Here is an 18,003-nt window from a genome sequence, read left to right as displayed (position 1 = left end):
GGAAAGAGTCATTTTTCAGATGACAGGAGGCTGTTGCCTTCATTTTGCTTCTCGGTTTGCACACCTCCTCTGCTACCACGGAGGCACCAGACAAACTTTACAGAGCGGTGCTGCAGGCAGCGCAGCAGGGAGCAGTGCCCAGGCAGCAAGGAGAGCAAGGGAAGATGCGGAGCTGGTAGCGAGGCCAGTGCGGCAGGGCTGTGCCGGCAGGGCAGGTGCTTGGGAGGCAGCACAGCTGCAGTGGCTTTTTCTGCTTTGGAGAGCTGAAAGCAAGGATGTGCAGCACGCTGGCTGAAGGCCAAAGGGTGCCTGGGGGATCATAAAACATGACCCCCAACTGCCCTTTTCCTGTTGTTACAGGGTGGAGGGATAAGGCCATTGACCTGTAGAAGTTTTTATTGATGATAAACTTTAAACAAAAGGTAATGGCTGTCTCTCGGGACACATAAATGATAAACAAATCTTAGCAATATGTGCTTTGGCTGATTTCATTACTAGACTGTCTGTAGGGAACTTTGAACTTGAGCAGTGTCGGTATTTCATTTTCACGTGTGTATTGGCTGAGAAGAGGTGGCCAGAGCAATCCCTCTTCCGTGCTGTTGTGCTCTGAGCGGTGTTTGCCCAGGGAGTTGCTGTTGTCCAAATCTGCTTTCCACTCACGGCAATGGAAAGTAGCTAATTTGTTGGCTTCACTGGAATTTTTGTTCCTGGTTTGAGCGAGCGTGAGGTCAGAGAAGGTTATTTCCTGATACAAATGAACCTGTCGTAATCTCTCATGGCGACTGTCATATTCCCAGGGTCACCCTTGAGCAGGAGGAAGCTATCCTGCAATGCACAGCACCTGGCGGGATCCAGGGGACTGGGAAACTGGTCTCCTTTGTGAAGACTGGGAGCTAGAGGGGGGAAAACAGAGTTGCAAGCTGACAGTAAATACAACAGCAAGTATAAACACAGGAAGAGGGAAAGGTGTTTACTACATAACACAGGAGAATAAATTTAGACTAGAAATGGGAGGAGGGTTTTTAACTGTCATAGAAGTGAGGTTCTAGAGAGCGTTTTGATGGGACTACGGTGGCAAACAATCTTTTTTGTTTTAAGATGATAAGCGACAGACTTGCATGTGGGGTTTCATGATACAGCTATCTACAATAGCATTTAATTTTCTTATTGTCCGTCTCTGCAGCTGTGTCCAACCTAGATGAAGAGAGTAGATGGACCGTGCACTACACTGCTCCATGGCACCAGCAGGAAAATGTGTTCCTGCCCTCCTCAAGACCACCTTGTGTGGAGGACCTGCACCGACAAGCCAAGCTGAACCTCAAATCAGTACTGAGAGGTAAGATGAAGGGTGCAGCGTATTTTTAAGGACCAATTTTTACCCTTAATACCTTCATTGGGGGTGTACCCATACAGTCTGGCATGGGAGACGTGTTGTGTTAGTGCAGCCATGAGGATGGAGGCAGGCAGGCAGCGGGGAGGACTGCAGAACATCTGTCCCTGGGCCAGAAGCAAAGTTTAAAATTACAGCTTAATGTCTGTGTTCTGGAAATGGTTAACCTAGATTTTTCTTTACGTTGGCTTCTTAACAAAGGGGGTTACCCTGCAAAGAGCCGACTCATTTCAAGTCCCTTTTTGTTTATACCTTGCAGAGTTAACCTGATTTAAAAGAACATTGTAATTTTTGTTTGTTTAACACGACATTTCTGCTTTTTAAACATGCAGAAAATGTCATTTTGTATGTCTGAATAGAGAAGTGTTTGGCTGCCATATCTTATTTCTCTTGCCGTTTCTCCAGTTAATTGATTTTAACCATCTCTTACTAGGTGCCTTTTATTATCATTTAATAAGGGAGTCTTGACAGTCAGTGTTATTAGCTCACGCATGGCTCAGCAGATAGCCTGTGTGTCCTCTATACTTACCATTGGACTAATGCATTTGTGCAGCCCTTTGGCCTTGAAATGTTTACTGTTCCCTTGCAGGCACACTTACCAGTTCTCTACAAAAGAAAAATATTTGCCTGCTTTAGATTATAAAGAATACTGCTTGTGGTTAGCTTTTTGTAAACTTCAACTGCTCATTCTTCTATTTTTCTGTTCTCTGTTTGGGACTTACCAAAGAAAACTGCATTGCTGCTCTGATTTTCTTGTGTTTTATCAGAATTGTATTTGCTGCAGTTTCATCTTCTATTTCAATAACTTGGTATCTAATATATTTGTGTGAAACTAAGTATTATATGCTGCTTCCCCCAACTTACACATCTGAAGTTATTTCTGTCTGCTGGGATTTTTCTCTAGAGCTGCTGTTCTTTATAAAACAAAAGCTATTCAACACTACCACAAATTGCCAGTTAGCTATTTGTGTTAAAAAACTGGCTTGCGCACATGAAGTAGGACTCCTTGGTAATGAACTGGATTTCAGTTTCATGCTTTCAGGGTAGTAACTGAGAGAGAGAGAAGAAACTGTGATGACTTCGTCAGACCTCAAGCTGCTTAACATAGTCAACAAAACTCTGCTTGTGTTTGCTTGTTTGTTTATTTATTTATTTTACTTCAAGTTCTTTTCCTGGGCCATGTTTATTACCTAAGAGCAGTTCTAAAACAGCTCCTTGCTGTGGCCTGTAGCTGTCCTGAGTAGTTACAGCATGAATTTAACGCCATTTTCGGTAATTTCATTCTTGCCTGTAGGGACTCTGAGTAGGAAGAGAGGCACTGACTACATTTTTATCAGTTTTACTCTGCTGCTGCTTCAACCAGCACTATGAAATCAGGAAGACACCGGTGCTTCTGATCACATTTGGAGGATTGGGTTAAAAGTTGTGTAGCCAGAGCTGAGTTTCATTCAGTGTAAAAGTGCTGTAGAAATCGTGACGTGATTGTGACGACTGCTGAACTGCTTTTCCACCTGCTGCTTTTGAAAAGACAGATTTTTCCAAAGCTTCTTAATGGGTAGGAGGTAAATTGCCTAGTGCTATGTGATTATAGCATAGAAGACCTTGAGGAAAAGTAGCCTCATGAGAAGCACCAATGAGCTGTTATGGAAACTTTAATTCTGCATTTCTTGGCCTCATGATGAAGCTTGTATTTTGACATCTTTTTGCTGTTTCAAATGCATTGGTTGAGGTGATGCATGGTGCAGTAGAACAGATGTATGTGACCTATTGTGCTGCCTGGGGGGTGGGGAATGAACGATATTGGATGACAAGGTGCGCTACACTCCATGGTGATCAGTCCCTATGTTCTCCAGAAAGCATTTGCACAAACTGGAAAGGAGTAGAACAAAAGCAAATTTAATTTTTTGTGGTAAGTTGGAGATGAAGTAGTGGATTGTATTTCTAAGGGGCATCTTATCTCTCCATGTTAGGGGAGAAATATGTAGGCTTGAAAATAGGGGAAGCTTCCTCGCAGTAAGGGTGCTGAAGGGCTGAAGTAGATTTTTGGGGCTATGAAATCATTGGAGGTTTTTAAGAATAGGTGAGAGAAACACCACTCAGAAATAATTTGTGTATATTTGATCCTACCTTTAGAGGAGGTAGTGAAAAAAGAGATAACCTCTGGTGGTCCCGTCTCACCTGATAATGTGGTCCTGAGGGCTAAACTAGTAGCTATGGTTCAGACCGTTAAAACACACCTGTTTGAAAGTTTTCCAGTCCCGTTCTTGTTCAGATTATGTGATCTGACGCTGCTGGTACATAGCAAATTGATGGCAGACTATTAATTTGTTATTGCATTCATTGCTGGCCCAGTGAATGAGGAAAGTACGTATAAAACTTAGGTAACAAATAGCAATTCACACCTAGAGCACAACAGTTCTATAAACCACCTGTAAAGATATGAGTGCATAAAATCTTTTGAAATAATTCAAGCAAGGTATTCCTTTCTATCAAGGTGTTTTCATCCATCTAATACTAACTAGATAAAATCCTGACTAGCTTTTAAGATAATGCAAGGTCTATTTATTTATTGGAATAATAATTATCTATTGCCTATTTATTCTGGTACAATTTTAACAGCTCAGCAAATTTTTGACAGCATGGGTCTAGCTAAAAAAAAACTAGTGAAACAGATAGGATGCTGTCTGTTGTCTAGAATAAACTTTTAAGCACCATTTAAGGAGCAGAAAAGCTATTATCGCTGCTTATTCTTAAATTGGTTTAAAAATAAAAAGTTAGGGATAGAGATATTAAAATGTATGATATAGAGATATTAAAATGTATGATATCTAACCTGTCAAGATAAATTAAGTACTCTGCCTGGTGACCTCTGCATGCTCTGCATACCTTTACAGGAAGCAGTGTTGTGTTTGGAGGAGGAGATTTTTCCTTATTTTTTTGTGCAGTTGGTTATTTCACTTCGTATATTAGATATTGAAATGTCCACTGCTTATCACACTGTGGAATTGGATGCAGCATGTGATAGTAGATGTTGCATGAGGAGATTTTTTTACCTATGAACTAGACTTTTATCCTTTTGAAATCAAGGGAAAATACCTTTACGAAGCTACTTTCAAGTATAAATGGTAAGATCTTGCATTCAAATTTGTTCATAACTGAGGTAAAGCTATTTATCCTTCTTTAGGCATGCTCAGGTGCCATCTGAAGTTTTAAAAAACAGTATTTTCCAGTAATCTGAATTAGAAAATGAAGCACTTGGAAGCTGGAAATTTTGTGACGCACAGAATACCTGTTCTCTAGAAGTGGCTTTATGTAACTTATATTAAAATCTAAAGTTGTCACCAACTAAAATCAGTGGCTTGAACATGTTTAACCCAGGCTGTGTTACTACATTTTAAATGAAAGCTCTCAATTGGCTTAATCTGGTGGCTAGAGCAGAAGAGCAAATTCAGCTGCACTTCATAATCATGGTACCATTGCACTATGATTTAAACATTTACAAAATGATGCAGTTCTTTGGTTGGGGTGCTAGATCCCATTGTAAATGTTTTGTTTGCACTGGATAAAACACATTCTCCCTTTCTCTGAGGAAGCAGCCAGGACCTTCCTGGTGGAGCAGGTGGGGTGGCACGTTGGATGTCAAACATGTGCCATCCAAGGCACCTGTTTCCCTGCCCTCAGGACCAAGCTGCTCTAACTGGCCTTTCCTGAGAGCTGGTCTTAAGTGACCCCTTCCTCATGTTTTCATGGTCACCTTGTGTTTTCCAGCATACAAATGTTCAGATGGAAACAAAACAGTATTGACCCTTGAGAAGTCTTGTGTGACTCTGTGCTCCATGTCACTGTTTCTTCCTAGGGAGTCATGAAAACAGGAGATGGAGAAGACAGGTGGGGACGAAGAGCTGAGGCTCTGCATGGGGTCAGGATCCCCAAATCAATCCTACCCCCTTGCACTGTGTCCTCTGCTCCAAGGCTGAAGGACTGGCATCATGAGACTAAACAAGTCAAGCAATGTTTACTGAGTGGCTGAACCAGCTCTGAGAGTCTGCTGTGGACAGTAGCAGAGCTTTGAGTTTAATGTTGTTCAGGTGGCATTAGTTAATTTTTTTTAAGGCAGGCCATTGTCTGTGCTGAAGGGGCAGGTGCCACATACTGCAGTTTCCTACAGCTTTTTTGGTCCGTGAGGCCAGGAGGTTGAGCGCGTGTTCAACCAGAGTCAAGAGCGTAGCACCATAAAACAGCCCTCGTCCCTGACACAGTGCACTGACAGATCTGGCTTGTTGCTCTGCAGCATGGTTGTGTTTAAAGAACCATCGTCTGAAGAAGTCCCTAAAGTATAGTGATCTTCATCCGGGAGCACAAATAACAACAGCAGTAGTATAAAGCAATGATGCAAATATTTGGGTAAGAAACGTAAACTGAGGCTAATCCTCATTTTGCTAACTGCACTATAATCTAAAAATGCCAAGCAATAAGGCATGAAGCACGAAGATGAGGAGGAGACACAGCACTACTATAGTGTTGCTTTGCTTAGCTGCTTGGAGCATGTCGTAAGTGTGCCTGTCTACGTTCTGGACAGGTTTGCAGTGTTAGCAGTGTGTTCACAGGTGTAGGTCCAGTGTCCTAAAAGAAAAGCCTAAAGTAATCTGGAATGCACTGGCCTCAGATAATCTTGCGAACTATGGTGAAGTGAAGGAACAGGAGAAAATTTCCTATCACACCTGAACTCTCCTTTGCTTTTGCATTTTTCGAACTATCCTATATTCTCCCTCAAATGTGGATGCAAGTCGGTTGGAGTGATGAGAGGCAGAGAAGGGCATATATAGCCTGATTTCCAAGGGACGGTTATCTTCCAGTTGCAGCAATTAGCATTGTAGAGCACTTTTGATTTAAAAAAAAAGAAAAATGGGGGAGAAGGATGAGCCAGCCCCACTGTTGCGTGTGATCATTTAGCCCTACTGTTGCGTGTTGTCATTTGCCCGTGAGTTGGGAGACGATAGGCATAAAGGGAAGGGACAAAATAACTGTGTTAATGCCAAAGGACAAACGCAGCCAGACTGAAATGATATCAGGCTGTCAGGAGATAGCCAGCTCCCGAAGGGTCTTGTGAGCGTTCTCTCTGCGCAGTTCAAGTTGCAGATGAGGGCCAATGTCTTGTCGCACGCTGCTGGTTACTGCCCGGGCTGGCTGTCCTTTCCAGCGGATAACAAGGTGTCAGGTACGTACTGAGGAAGGTGTACCTGTAAATAGCAGGAACAGTCCATATGCCGACTTTCGTACTCCTTTTCAGACTATAGCTGCAGAGGCTTCCTGCACAACTGCCTGTATTTTGTGCCTCTTTTCCCCCAGGGTAATTGTGTTGATTCAAGCTATGTACATAATATAGGGCTCGTTGTTCCAATGTCTGATGATTCATTTATTATCTCATCTTCAGAAGAGCTGGATTTGGCTGACTGTAGCTTCTGTTTAGCTTTGTTGGCCAAATTCAAGGAATGTATTTAAGCAGCAGTGATTGAAACACTTGATTTGTTTTCCAGAAGACATCTGGTTAGCATTGTCAAATAAAACCGGATTTAAGTAGTTACTCATAAAGCCTCTATTATGTCTTGCTGCAAGACCCTCCAGACAGGTATGTGTTTAGCCTTTGTTTTCTCAGTGCATCTGGCAGATCACTGTTCAGATGAGCAATATTAGGGTCAGCCCTACTAGTCGATAATCCTGCTGAGAAGATTATGGACTTAAAATAATCTTATGTTTCATTAAAGAGCTGCAAAATAGGGGGGAACCACTTCATATTAACAATAGGTCTGGTTCAGGTTCAGAGAGATGTCAATATGTGAGCTCCCTACCAACTGGAAACCTTAACGAAGTACGAGACCATTAAAGGCTAGGGGTAGACCATATGTTCCGGAAAGGCCTAGGAGCTGTAAAATCAAAAAATAGAAATCAACTTCTCATTATTTTAGTTTCACTAGTCAAGTTAGTACCAGAGGTTCTGCCCATGTGTCCTGCCCTTTTTACTGTTCCTGAATTAATTGACAGTACATATGTTGATGGTTTTGGCCAAGTTCCATGCTCCAACTGCCCTTTCTAATAAGGAATTTAAAAAAGTGAGTATTCAAATGAAACTAAGCAGAATTTGACCTGGAGTCTACGCTGCATGTGTTTGAAAGCTGCTCTAGTGCTGAAAAATTGAGCTGCTCAGAAGTGTTTAGGTTCCCTATTTTTAGATTTAGTTCAATAGTGCAGTGCTGAGTGTAAAAACATACAGGGTGGTTATATGTGGATTGATTGCATGATATACATAAGTGAAAGCAATTCCAGTGAAAGGGTTAAAAGAAGATGAAAATTTGTTTCAAAATAATGATACTATTTTTTTTTCTTAAAACGGATTAATGTGTTTTCTTAAAGTTTTATGATACAAGTCAGAATCAGTAGGAAGATTTAGCTGAAAGATTGTTGAACCTCACCCCATTTCGGATCTGTGCCTTTAGTGGAGAGAAGAAATTTGAACTGTTACTGTTTGTGGTGTAGTTGTTTGAGTGCTAGATAAAGCAACTTCCATCACAAGGAATATCAGACTTCCGGTTGTTTCCCTTTTTGCTTTTCTTCCTCCTTCCTCTCTTGGATTGGGGTATTATACATGCTTCTTTGCAGCTTTTTAGATAGCTTTAAGTTTAACACTAAGTGTCGTAGGAGAAAAAAAAAAAAAAACAAAACTCCATATTTTTACATTAGCTGTGTTCAGTTGTCTAAGAAACAACAAATATCCATAAAAATGCTAGCAAAAAAGCGTGGAGAATTATTTTAATGCCAGCATCAAATATGCAAAAGGAAGCAAATAAACTGTTAAACTTAAGACATCTTGTCACCACTAAATGTAGTCGTATAACACACTTGCAGAAATTTCAATTAACTCAAGACAAACGGTGATAATTATTTTGAGCACTCCCCAGTGACAGCTTGTTAACAAATATAATTTGTAATGGCTGTTGCATTTTGGTGCCATTAGAAAGGTTTTCTGTATGGCTAAATCATGCAGATTACCTGGGGAATTAAGGGTGGGATTAAATGTATTTGTTTTTTAAAAGCTTCAAGAAAAGAAAGGAAGGAATGATCAACGTGCTTGCGTTGACTTAACCCTGTTAAAGGTTTTTTCACATTGCAGAGTTCCTTTTAGTTTGGATCCTTCTTAAAGACTTGCGTCTGATTTGGACCCTTGAAAATAAGTCTAACTGTATACTTGCTTTACTTTCATGTTACACTTTCATGGCCTGTCCTTGCGCTACTGCAAGCATCTGTATAGCTGAGCCCTGAAGCAGCTTGGAGAAGCCGGTCTGGAAGGGTGGGCTTCCCAGCCTGGCTGGGTGTCCAGTTACCGCATCAGGACGCCCTTCCCAATGAGACAGTGAGCACGTGTGCGTTGGAGGGAACAGACCTAACATAAATACATTTGGTCACTTTCAGTAAGATTTCTCTGAAGTATCCATTCAACAGACTTTTCCGTCGCAGAGTCCAACAGCCCTCTGTTAGGGTTGCCTTCATCCCATGGAACCCAAGATGTCTTTGTTTCTGGGAAACTCCACACAGCATCTGCCATTAAAGCTGCCTGTGTGGCTGGGCTTGACTGCTTATTCAAGCGAGGGAACACACGTAACAGTCTTAAAGTCTGATAGACCTTTCTTGTTACTCATCAGATAAGAAGGCCTTGCAGTAAACGATTAAGTTTTGCTGATGGGTTAAAAACCTGCCACTTCATATGGCATTTGCTTGTGGAAGAAGTGTGTTGGGTACTAGTGTTCACTGTCTCCAGGCTTGTCTTAACGCTTTTCTATATGTACTGATAAAAAAATCTAAAAAATAAAATATGTACTGATAAAAATAAAGATCTAAAAAATAAAATTGCATTTTGGGGGAAGAAAGGGGAATAATAGGGAAGGTAGCTGAATTGGCAAAGGCTGGTATTAGCCAAAGCCTCTAGATTGAGCCTGCTGAGCAGAAGTTTTTTCAGCTGGTCTGCCACGGTACTACATCTGTTGAAATTCCTGACCCATTGAAACGGGAGTCGGAACAAAACAGCACACTGGATATATCACAGCTGAAGTTCATGAACTTGCTTTGCAGTAAGCATTGGTTACAGTTCAGTTGTTACACAAGTGCATCATTGCTGTGGCTTTACAACATATTTTAAAGCTTTGATATAGAAGCACTCCCTGTGATAGTCAAGTTCTGCAGATGATATGGGGATTTATACATTTAAGGGAAATGGGATTTGATCCAAGCTGAATGAATTTTTGGGAGGAATATAAAGTGGTAGAGGCAAGCTGTCTGCCTCATATTTAGATCCAGGGACAAAAATAGATGCTGCACTGGAATTACATTGAGCTGCTTTTTTTAAAGTCATATTTAGCATGAGATACTTGTCAAAAACACGATGGCCTTCGTACCGCTCTGCTTTTATCCACACAGAGCGCTGTGCATTCTTATCCCCAGTTTACAAATGAGGGACTCGTAAAGAGGCATAGAGCGAAAGGCTCTATCATTTTAGTTAGCTTTACTCACCAAAGAGACCTTTGAACTAGGGCGTCTGTTTTAATTACGGTCCCAGGCGTAATCATTCTCAACAAGCTCTTTATCTTGAAGAGTTACCTCCCTGAAATTCCCCAGTTAACTGTGTGGTCCAGAGTTGCCCTGGTCTTATCCACGTCTTACCACAGCACTGAAGGCAGGCAGAGAGGCAGCTGCGCCCTTTGAAGAGGTCCCAGTTTGGTAGATGTGCTCAGAGCATGTCTTGGTACGCACCAATACAACCGGTCCCAAACAAAGCATAACTCTGGCTGTTACGTTTCAGGTGGCAACCTTTTTGCCTAGTGTTCAGAGCACGCTGTTAGGAAGTTGGAGATTTAGCCTGTGCTCACCTCATCCTTAAAGAATTTAAATCTGTATCTACATGAAAAATACTTTAACTTGCAGCGCTTTATTTTAAGCAACTGTTGGATGAAAAGCACATCATCCTCAGAAGTAAAGATGTTGAAATCCCTGTTACATTCTCCTGCCCCTCATGAGAGGGGTGCCAGCAGCGTTGGACCCAGTGTTGGTCGTTACTGGTGTGGCGTGGATGGGAGTTAAGGCACTTCAGGTTCCTAGTTGGCTTTATCCTGAGGTGCCTCACTATATACTTGAGTGCTGCAGGTGGAGTGTAGATACCCACTGGGACTCTGGATTTAGTAGGCACATACATGAAATTTAGATTGTGCCGTGGCTGTCTGTAGATGTAAGTTCTTGACTGGATCTAACCCAAAGTGATTTGCTCAGATGCAGTAATGCTGGGTTGGGGAATCCAGGTCTTCTGACACCCATGCCTGTCTGTCACCAACCCACGAGGTCTTAGTTGTCTCAGCTCAACTGGAAAAACAAATTCAAAATATGCATGAAGTTAAATTAAAATGGTATGCAGTTATTTTTCAGCTTTGAAACAGAAGGATCTTCTAAAACAAAAAGCAGTGATACAGTACATACTGTGATTGTTAAAGTGCAGTGTGAGCTATAAAGTAATGGGTCATTTTTAAAAGCAAACTTTTACAAGACGAATGTATATTGTACTACAGTCTGTCTGGTTTTAGGTGCAATTTTGAAAAGCTACTTGTAAGACAGCGTTTGTAGTTGTGACTTAGGGAGGAATGTTGTTTGTGGGTATTTACAGAAAAAGGGGTTGGCTACAATGTTTAAAGATAAAAAAAATCAAGCAAGATTTCTGACCTCAGGGTGTAGAGCAGTTTTCCAGTGATATGTGCAGTGAATGGATAAATGTGTTTTAATATACTAGTCAGCAGATTTATTTCTGTAGTTGACAGTTTAGCTGACTCTTGCAGTTAATAGCCTCTCTCTAGTACAAAAAAAAAAAAAAAGAAAAAAATCCCACTTTACAAAAATACAAGTTACAACATGAAAGGCTCTGCCAAAAAGTCACCCTGACTTTAGCTGAGATAATTTTTCAAGCACGCAGATGCAGCTGTCAGCTCTTCGCTTGTCCCTTCTTGCTGACAAGGAGACAACAGGAGGTGGTGCAAAGGCAAGCGAAGCATGTGCTGGTCTTACCCCTTTCTCCCTCTGCACCGGGGAATTTCTATTTCGGCAGCTTTGGGTAGCTCTGCTGGGCGAGCAGCGCCTCTGCTCCTCTGGGAAGCTGCCCGTGGTCCGGCTGGCATTTTTTCTTCAGGTTTTAGCAATTGGTCTCAAGTTCTAGAAGCTGTTCCTGTGAGTACGAGGCAAATTCAGATGTTTCTGGGACATTATCTTTCTGTCTTTCATTGCCCGACCCATCCAGTGGGATGGCTAGTTACTCCAAGCAAGTCGGAGCTGTTTAGATGCCTGAATAACCTTTATGCCAAGTTTTGAAGTTCATACTTGTAAATATCGTGTTAGTTTAATTCTCAGCACAGCAGTGTCATTACTGGTTACTAATAAATACTTAGATACACAGGCAAGTGGATTTTTTATATTAAACTCTTTATAATATGCTTGTGAGGGTGTGTCTGAGTGTGTACCTGTGGATGTAGACAGCTACAGAGCTTAAGGCCTGATCCTGCGACGGTCACATGAGCACTGTTTACTTATATGAGTAGTCTCATTAGGGTTAATTTAGTGAGCGATGGCCGCATGTTCAGGCTTGAGGCGTGGCGGACTGGTCCAGGCTGGTGGCAGAAAGCTGTGGCTCTGCACTGCCCCTGGGGCCAGACCGTGGGGACACATCCCAGGCTCAGATGGGGTCCAGCCCTGAAAATCAGCACCTGGAGCCTTTCTCCCTGCAGCCAGGTCAGTACAGGGCACCCTGACCGCAGCAGGGAAAATAACAGTTTTGCGAAGAAGCCCGTGAAAAATGACACCTAGTCTTCCACAGTTCCTTTACAATAAAAAAAAAAAAAAAAAATTATGGAAAACTTTGAAAATAAGCGTGAATCCATCTCCCTCTGACCAGTTCTGCTGCTGGCAGGGTGATGCGTTTTCCTTTATATAAACTTTCAAGATACTGCGACTAGTTTTAGTGGTAGGAAGCTTGGCAGGCACAAAATGTTACCAACGTCGGTTAAAGGAGCGGGAAGGAGCCAGTGCATCCAGTCCTCTCCCAGCAAACCCAGCCGTCCTTCCGTCGCAGAGCAGTGCGGTGTGTAGGTCTGACTAAGCAGACAAGGTAACATTAATCCTGGTTTTCCACGGTAATACCATGTCAGACAAATTACTGAGGTATCAGTGCTGTGCCTTCTGTTCACTCTGGTGATTTGTGGCTCAAATTATCATATAAGAGTATGGTTTCAAGTTGTTGGAAAAGCAGTAAATCGCCTCTGCGTGCAAGACTTGCTCCTGTGTGTTACCAGCTCAGGGTCAAATGCAATTACATGTGAGTTCCTCGTATGAAATGAAGAGGAGATCTGGGCTGAGAGGCCTTGGAGGTATTGCCATACATTTGGTCTGACTGCCTGTCGCAGGGGCCATAAGGTTTTACATGGAGAGGTTGAGTTATTCACAGCAGCGCTGAATTCGGTGCTTGTGGCTCAGAACTGGTGCAGAATCACACTCGGCTCGGCTGAGCCCTCGCTGTCAGCGTGGTGCTGCTGGTACCCACACGTTCCCCCACTTATTTAGCGTGAGGGTAGAGAGCAGAGAAGGGTGATGTGCTCACCTGCTGTTGGTGAGAAGCACATCCCCAGCACGCTTCTACCTGATGCCAGGATTTAGCAAACCCTGCAGTAATGAAATGCCGAGCAGATGTACAAGTGGTTGGGTATATGGCAGGGAGTCAGACATAATGGTATCGGTCACTGACAGCTTTAATGCATTTTCCTCCGTCATGCGTCTCCTGAACATCGTATCTACCCTGTTCTAATAACTGTGAAAATGATGGGGAGGGGGGCCTTTAAAAGGTTTTTGACCACGTTTTCCACTTTCTTCATGCTTAACTAAAATCACCCTGTGAACAGCAAAACTCAACCTCAGGCAAAATTTCCTTCTCTAGGAAGGGTTTAACTTGTACCATATAAGTGGGGATAAATTACATTATAATATAATCTGGCTACAGTCATTTTTAAGCAACATTTATAAGACAGAGGAGGTTTTGAAATGTAATGTATCACTAGTATAGAAGGAGAAGGACGAGAACTAATCTATGGTTTTACCTAGCCAGAAAAGCACTTGCAGGGTGGCGGAAGGTGATGGGCAGCACCCCTGCGCACTCAGCCCCAGAAGCAGTTGGGGGATGAAGGGGAGGTAATTCCAGCCTTCATGCCATGGCACCACCCAGTGCAGCCACCGATCACAATTGCCAAGGCAGTGGCTCTGTGCTGGTCCTCCTGGGCAAATGGCTGGTGTTTGTGTAAACAAAACTGGTTCATCTGGGGCACAGTAATGTTATTGCACAGTTCAGATCAGATACGTGCAAGATTATGACTTTGAGCTTGCTCTGCACAGCTCAGATTTGCTGCAGATTTGAACTGGCAAGCGCATCCTCAGGAATGGGTGTTTGTGTCCTGCCTGATGCAGTCTCCTGGGGTTTGCCCTGGCAGTTCTTAGGCAGAAATATGGAAAGGCTGCGCACGTTTTTGTATATTGGATAATGTGGGTAATGGCAGCCCTGCCGCTGGGTCCAACCAAGAGTGTGTATGTCTGTAGCTCAGCTAGCACTAATGTATTGTCACATTCTTAAAAACGAAGATTATTAATAACTGGAACTGGCTGTATCCTTCTGTTACCTAGTCAGCTTTCAGTTGCTAAAATAACTTGCATAACTGTAAGAACATTTTCACTAACTCAGTGTATAGTGCTGCTCTCTGTTTGGGATTGTGGGAATAGGGCAAGGTATTGCTCCTCAGGGAAAAAGGAAACATGTCTGGAGTCTTTCCTAGAGTAAGTATTTCTAGCTTCTTCCTGGGTATATTTTACATAAATAAAAAAACCATTTATCTGAAAAATACAAACCTGATTGTTTACAGAAGACCATGTGTGCCTTTAATAATAGTGATGAGATGGGGGGGTGCCCCCAGCTAGAACAGTTTTTAAACAGCAGTTGCCACCCTCGGTCTGGCAGCGACAGTAGCTTCAGTTAGATGCAATGATTGACCTTGTGTTGCACTTGCGGGCTGTTGCAATGTGAAGTAAAAGATACCTGCCTAAAACCTTGGCTGAGGTTTGTTGGCCTCGGGTGCTATCCACAGTGTGCGTTTCCTGCTGTGCTGCAAAATGTACTGTGACAGTAAGTAAATAGAATAGCTGTTCTTGGGGACAAATCACCTTTTTGTTGGTGTGGTTCACCTGGTGGTTTGTAGAATTCTCTTGGCTTCTTCAGCAATGTTGCTGCAATAGCTTCTGATGTTACATGGATCTTGTGTTGTGGACAAATGGAGGTTGTGAGCTTGGTAAACTGCCAGTTTTTTATTGTCAGTCCACTTGAACTTGCGGTGGACTTGAGACCTTCAGCGTTGACTTCCTTAAATTTTTTGAGCTCTTCTGGGCTTCGTGAAGTGCACTATTCATCATCTGCATCTCCTTGGTTAGGAGAATAAATAAGGTCAAGCAATTAATATCAGAGGGTGCATCTATCACGCTCTGTAAGAGCCTGTTGCCCTTGAGGCGTGCCATGATGCCTGGTGTCGGAGACTCATAAAAGTGGCCGGCCAGGACCATGGGCCTTATCCCAAGAACAGGAGGAAAAATAACTGCATTTTCTTACATACCCCTTAGGTTGTCTTCGTGTTTGTTTTTGGTGATTAGCAACTGATCTGAAGGTAAAACTTGCGGTGTCTAAGTTGACAACTTAGCGTGTTAACCCATGCTACAAGTTGATGCAAGTCTTTGGGCTGTCTTGTTCTGCTGCAGCCCGCTCGTCCCTGTTGATTTGTAGCTTAAACTGACAAATGGCCCATCAGGGTGCTCACGTTTGTGAGTGTTATGTGCTGGATCTGGCTGGATCCAGTGCCGGATTTGGAAGGGTGGTGGAGGAATTTGTTTTACTGCAGTTGCTGGCAGTCATTTTTCACCCCCCTCCTGAAGTACAGCAGCTGTTTGCCAGATGCGGGCAGTGTTGGCATGCTCACACGTGTGAAACAGGTAAACAGAGTTACCAACCCTCTCTTCCTGAGGTGCAGCAATTGATCTGGATCTCAAAACTCACCACCACCACCACCTTGGTCCTTGAATTGAGAGAGAAGTGACAGGTTCATGCCATACTGCCCTTTTTGACCCCATACGGAAACATTTGATAGGCCAGGACGTATGTCTGGCTCTGATGGAGATGGCTAGTTGTCAGACTGTAAGCTTGCCTTCTCGATGTGTGTGTGCAGATAGATACAGGGGAGTCTGCACTGATTAAATCCACATAGAGCTGTGGTTGCTCTAGGTCAGTTAACCCATCATCACAGAGGTCCAGACCTCAGTCTCAGAAGCATCCGAGTATAAGAGCGGAAATGTACGCTGGAGTTGCAAATTGTAACTCCACTTAATCATTTGCCAGGCAAAAGCTCCTCTAAAACCTTGCCCTCAGTATAAACACTGCATGTTTTCCATTTTAAGGGGTATTAAAAAGATCAAGATAGGGAGACAGATGATACAATCACAGAAAGTCTTTCTCCAGCAAGTGATGATAAAAGCGCTTTGTGTTACGATAATGCCTGTGTATTGTGTAGAAATTTCAGTTCCATAGACAGAAATATACCAAATACTTAATTTCCTTTTTGCTTTCCTCATCTTTCAACAGATTCAGATATCTGTCTCTGGAAACGTAAAGCTAACAGTTTGACTGGGCTGATGAGTTTGGTTACCGCATCTTGAACATTTAATTTTTCCTTATGCTCTGGCGTCTGTTATTCTTTAGCACAATCACACTGAATATCAATTAGGAGGTGGGAAGATGATTGTGGAAAACTTGGGTGAGGGGGATGAGATGCTGACTGGGATTTTGGCCGTTTTTAGTGGGGATGCATGTTTGCTCTGAATTCTTTCTGAACTTTGAAAACTCTTCAGTATTAAACTACACGTGCTCTGCAGTGACGTGAGATTTTGAGATCCCTGTGATTTGCATTCCTCTCTCCAAAATCACAATAAATGGTGTCTTCCGCAGGCAGGAAGACAAGACAAGTGGTCAGTGCCAAAGTTATTTAGCAGATGGTGCTTGAGTACTGAGCAACATCATCATCTCGAGTGTAAGGCACATAATGGATGTCTACTGGCCTGGCAAATGAGACCCCCGATGTTACTCACATGCTTCCGTCTCCCATCCTGCAGGATGCTGCCATCTGTCAAGACACAGAGCCAGGCCTCGCTTAAATAAATAAATAAATAAATAAATAAATTTCCCCCTTCTTTCCAAAGCTCTTGCCATCTCTGGCTTAAATAAAAGCTATGTGTAGATATGCTATGCGTGGGCATATGTATATACTACATGTGAGGGAGGGGAAAATATAGATACAAGAAATGCAAAGAAATACAAAAATATAGATATAAGAAATGCACCCTTGGGTTCTGTTACTTGGGACAGACAATGCTAATGCATGGTAAACAGTTTCAGGAAAATACTGTGTACTTGGAAGTGCACTGTACACCAAGCATAAACAGCAATGGCTCTTGTAATGAATTAATCTCCTTTCTCTGTCTTTTGGCAGAGTGTGACAAGCTGCGGCGGGATGGCTACCGGAGCTCACAGTATTACTCTCAGGGCCCCACCTTCTCCTCGTCCTCCAGCGCAATCTGTGGAAGTTACCAGGATGATTATGAAGAAATTGAACAAAAGGTAATGGTGGGGGGCAAAGTGCTGGAAAGAATACATGCCTGGTGCGGTTTAATTGCCTGCCATAACATTGTTCAAGTAAGGTAGGATTTTTAGAAGATCGTAAAGATGCTTATTCCTTTGAATTACAGTGATACTAGGTCTTCTGACTACTGTAGTCTCCTAAAAATTCCAGTTCTATCCATGCATTTATATAAAATTCCCACTGGCAAAATAAAGGTGTGAAAGCCAGAAGGAGTTCTGGAGGGAAGACCCCAGCAAGGGTAGCTGTTTTGAATCTGTTAAGTGTTTACATTCAAGTAGCAGGAAGAGCGATTAACCAGCCATCAGTGTACTTGCATTGTAACAGCAACATGTGCACACTTTGAATTGCTAATACAGGCACTTATGCAGTTTCATTAGGTAGAGGCTTTCTCCTAATGCAACACAACTGTTTGCGTAAAGGCATCCAGAAGAATGGAAGATTGCCCTCTAAGTTGGGTTTATCAGCTTTCTTTCAGTTTGCTTCATGGTTTTCATGTTTATATGCCCACATCTCAAATCCATGTATGTTTAGCTTAGAATCTAGAAATGAATTAAAAAACAAAGAGAGAAAGAGAAGGGACAGTTCAGCAAAAATCCTAAGAAAGTTGTAATAGAATCATAGAATAGTTTTGGTTGGAAGGGACCTTTAACGGTCATCTAGCCCAACCCCCCTGCTGTGGGCAGGGACATCTTCAACTAGATCAGGTTGCTCGGAGCCCCGTCCAACCTGACCTTGAATGTTTCCAGGGATGGGGCATCCACCACCTCTCTGGGCAACCTGTGCCAGTGCTTCACCACCCTCAGCGTAAAAAAT

General features: G+C 42.7%; 1 protein-coding gene across 1 annotated transcript in view; it reads left to right on the top strand.

Moving 5' to 3' along the window:
- NHSL1 (NHS-like 1) overlaps positions 1 to 18,003 on the top strand; it is a 108,616-nt gene that overhangs the window by 54,542 nt on the left and 36,071 nt on the right. The window contains 2 exon segments of the mRNA XM_009319094.1: positions 1,184 to 1,336; positions 17,041 to 17,168. Coding sequence (XP_009317369.1) covers positions 1,184 to 1,336; positions 17,041 to 17,168 — 281 coding nt within the window.

This window comes from Pygoscelis adeliae, unplaced genomic scaffold, assembly GCF_000699105.1.
Source record: "Pygoscelis adeliae isolate BGI_AS28 unplaced genomic scaffold, ASM69910v1 Scaffold172, whole genome shotgun sequence".
Classification (NCBI taxonomy): Eukaryota; Metazoa; Chordata; class Aves; order Sphenisciformes; family Spheniscidae; genus Pygoscelis; species Pygoscelis adeliae.
Note: the sequence above shows the minus strand (reverse complement) of the source record. Positions and strands in the feature narration are given on the sequence as shown.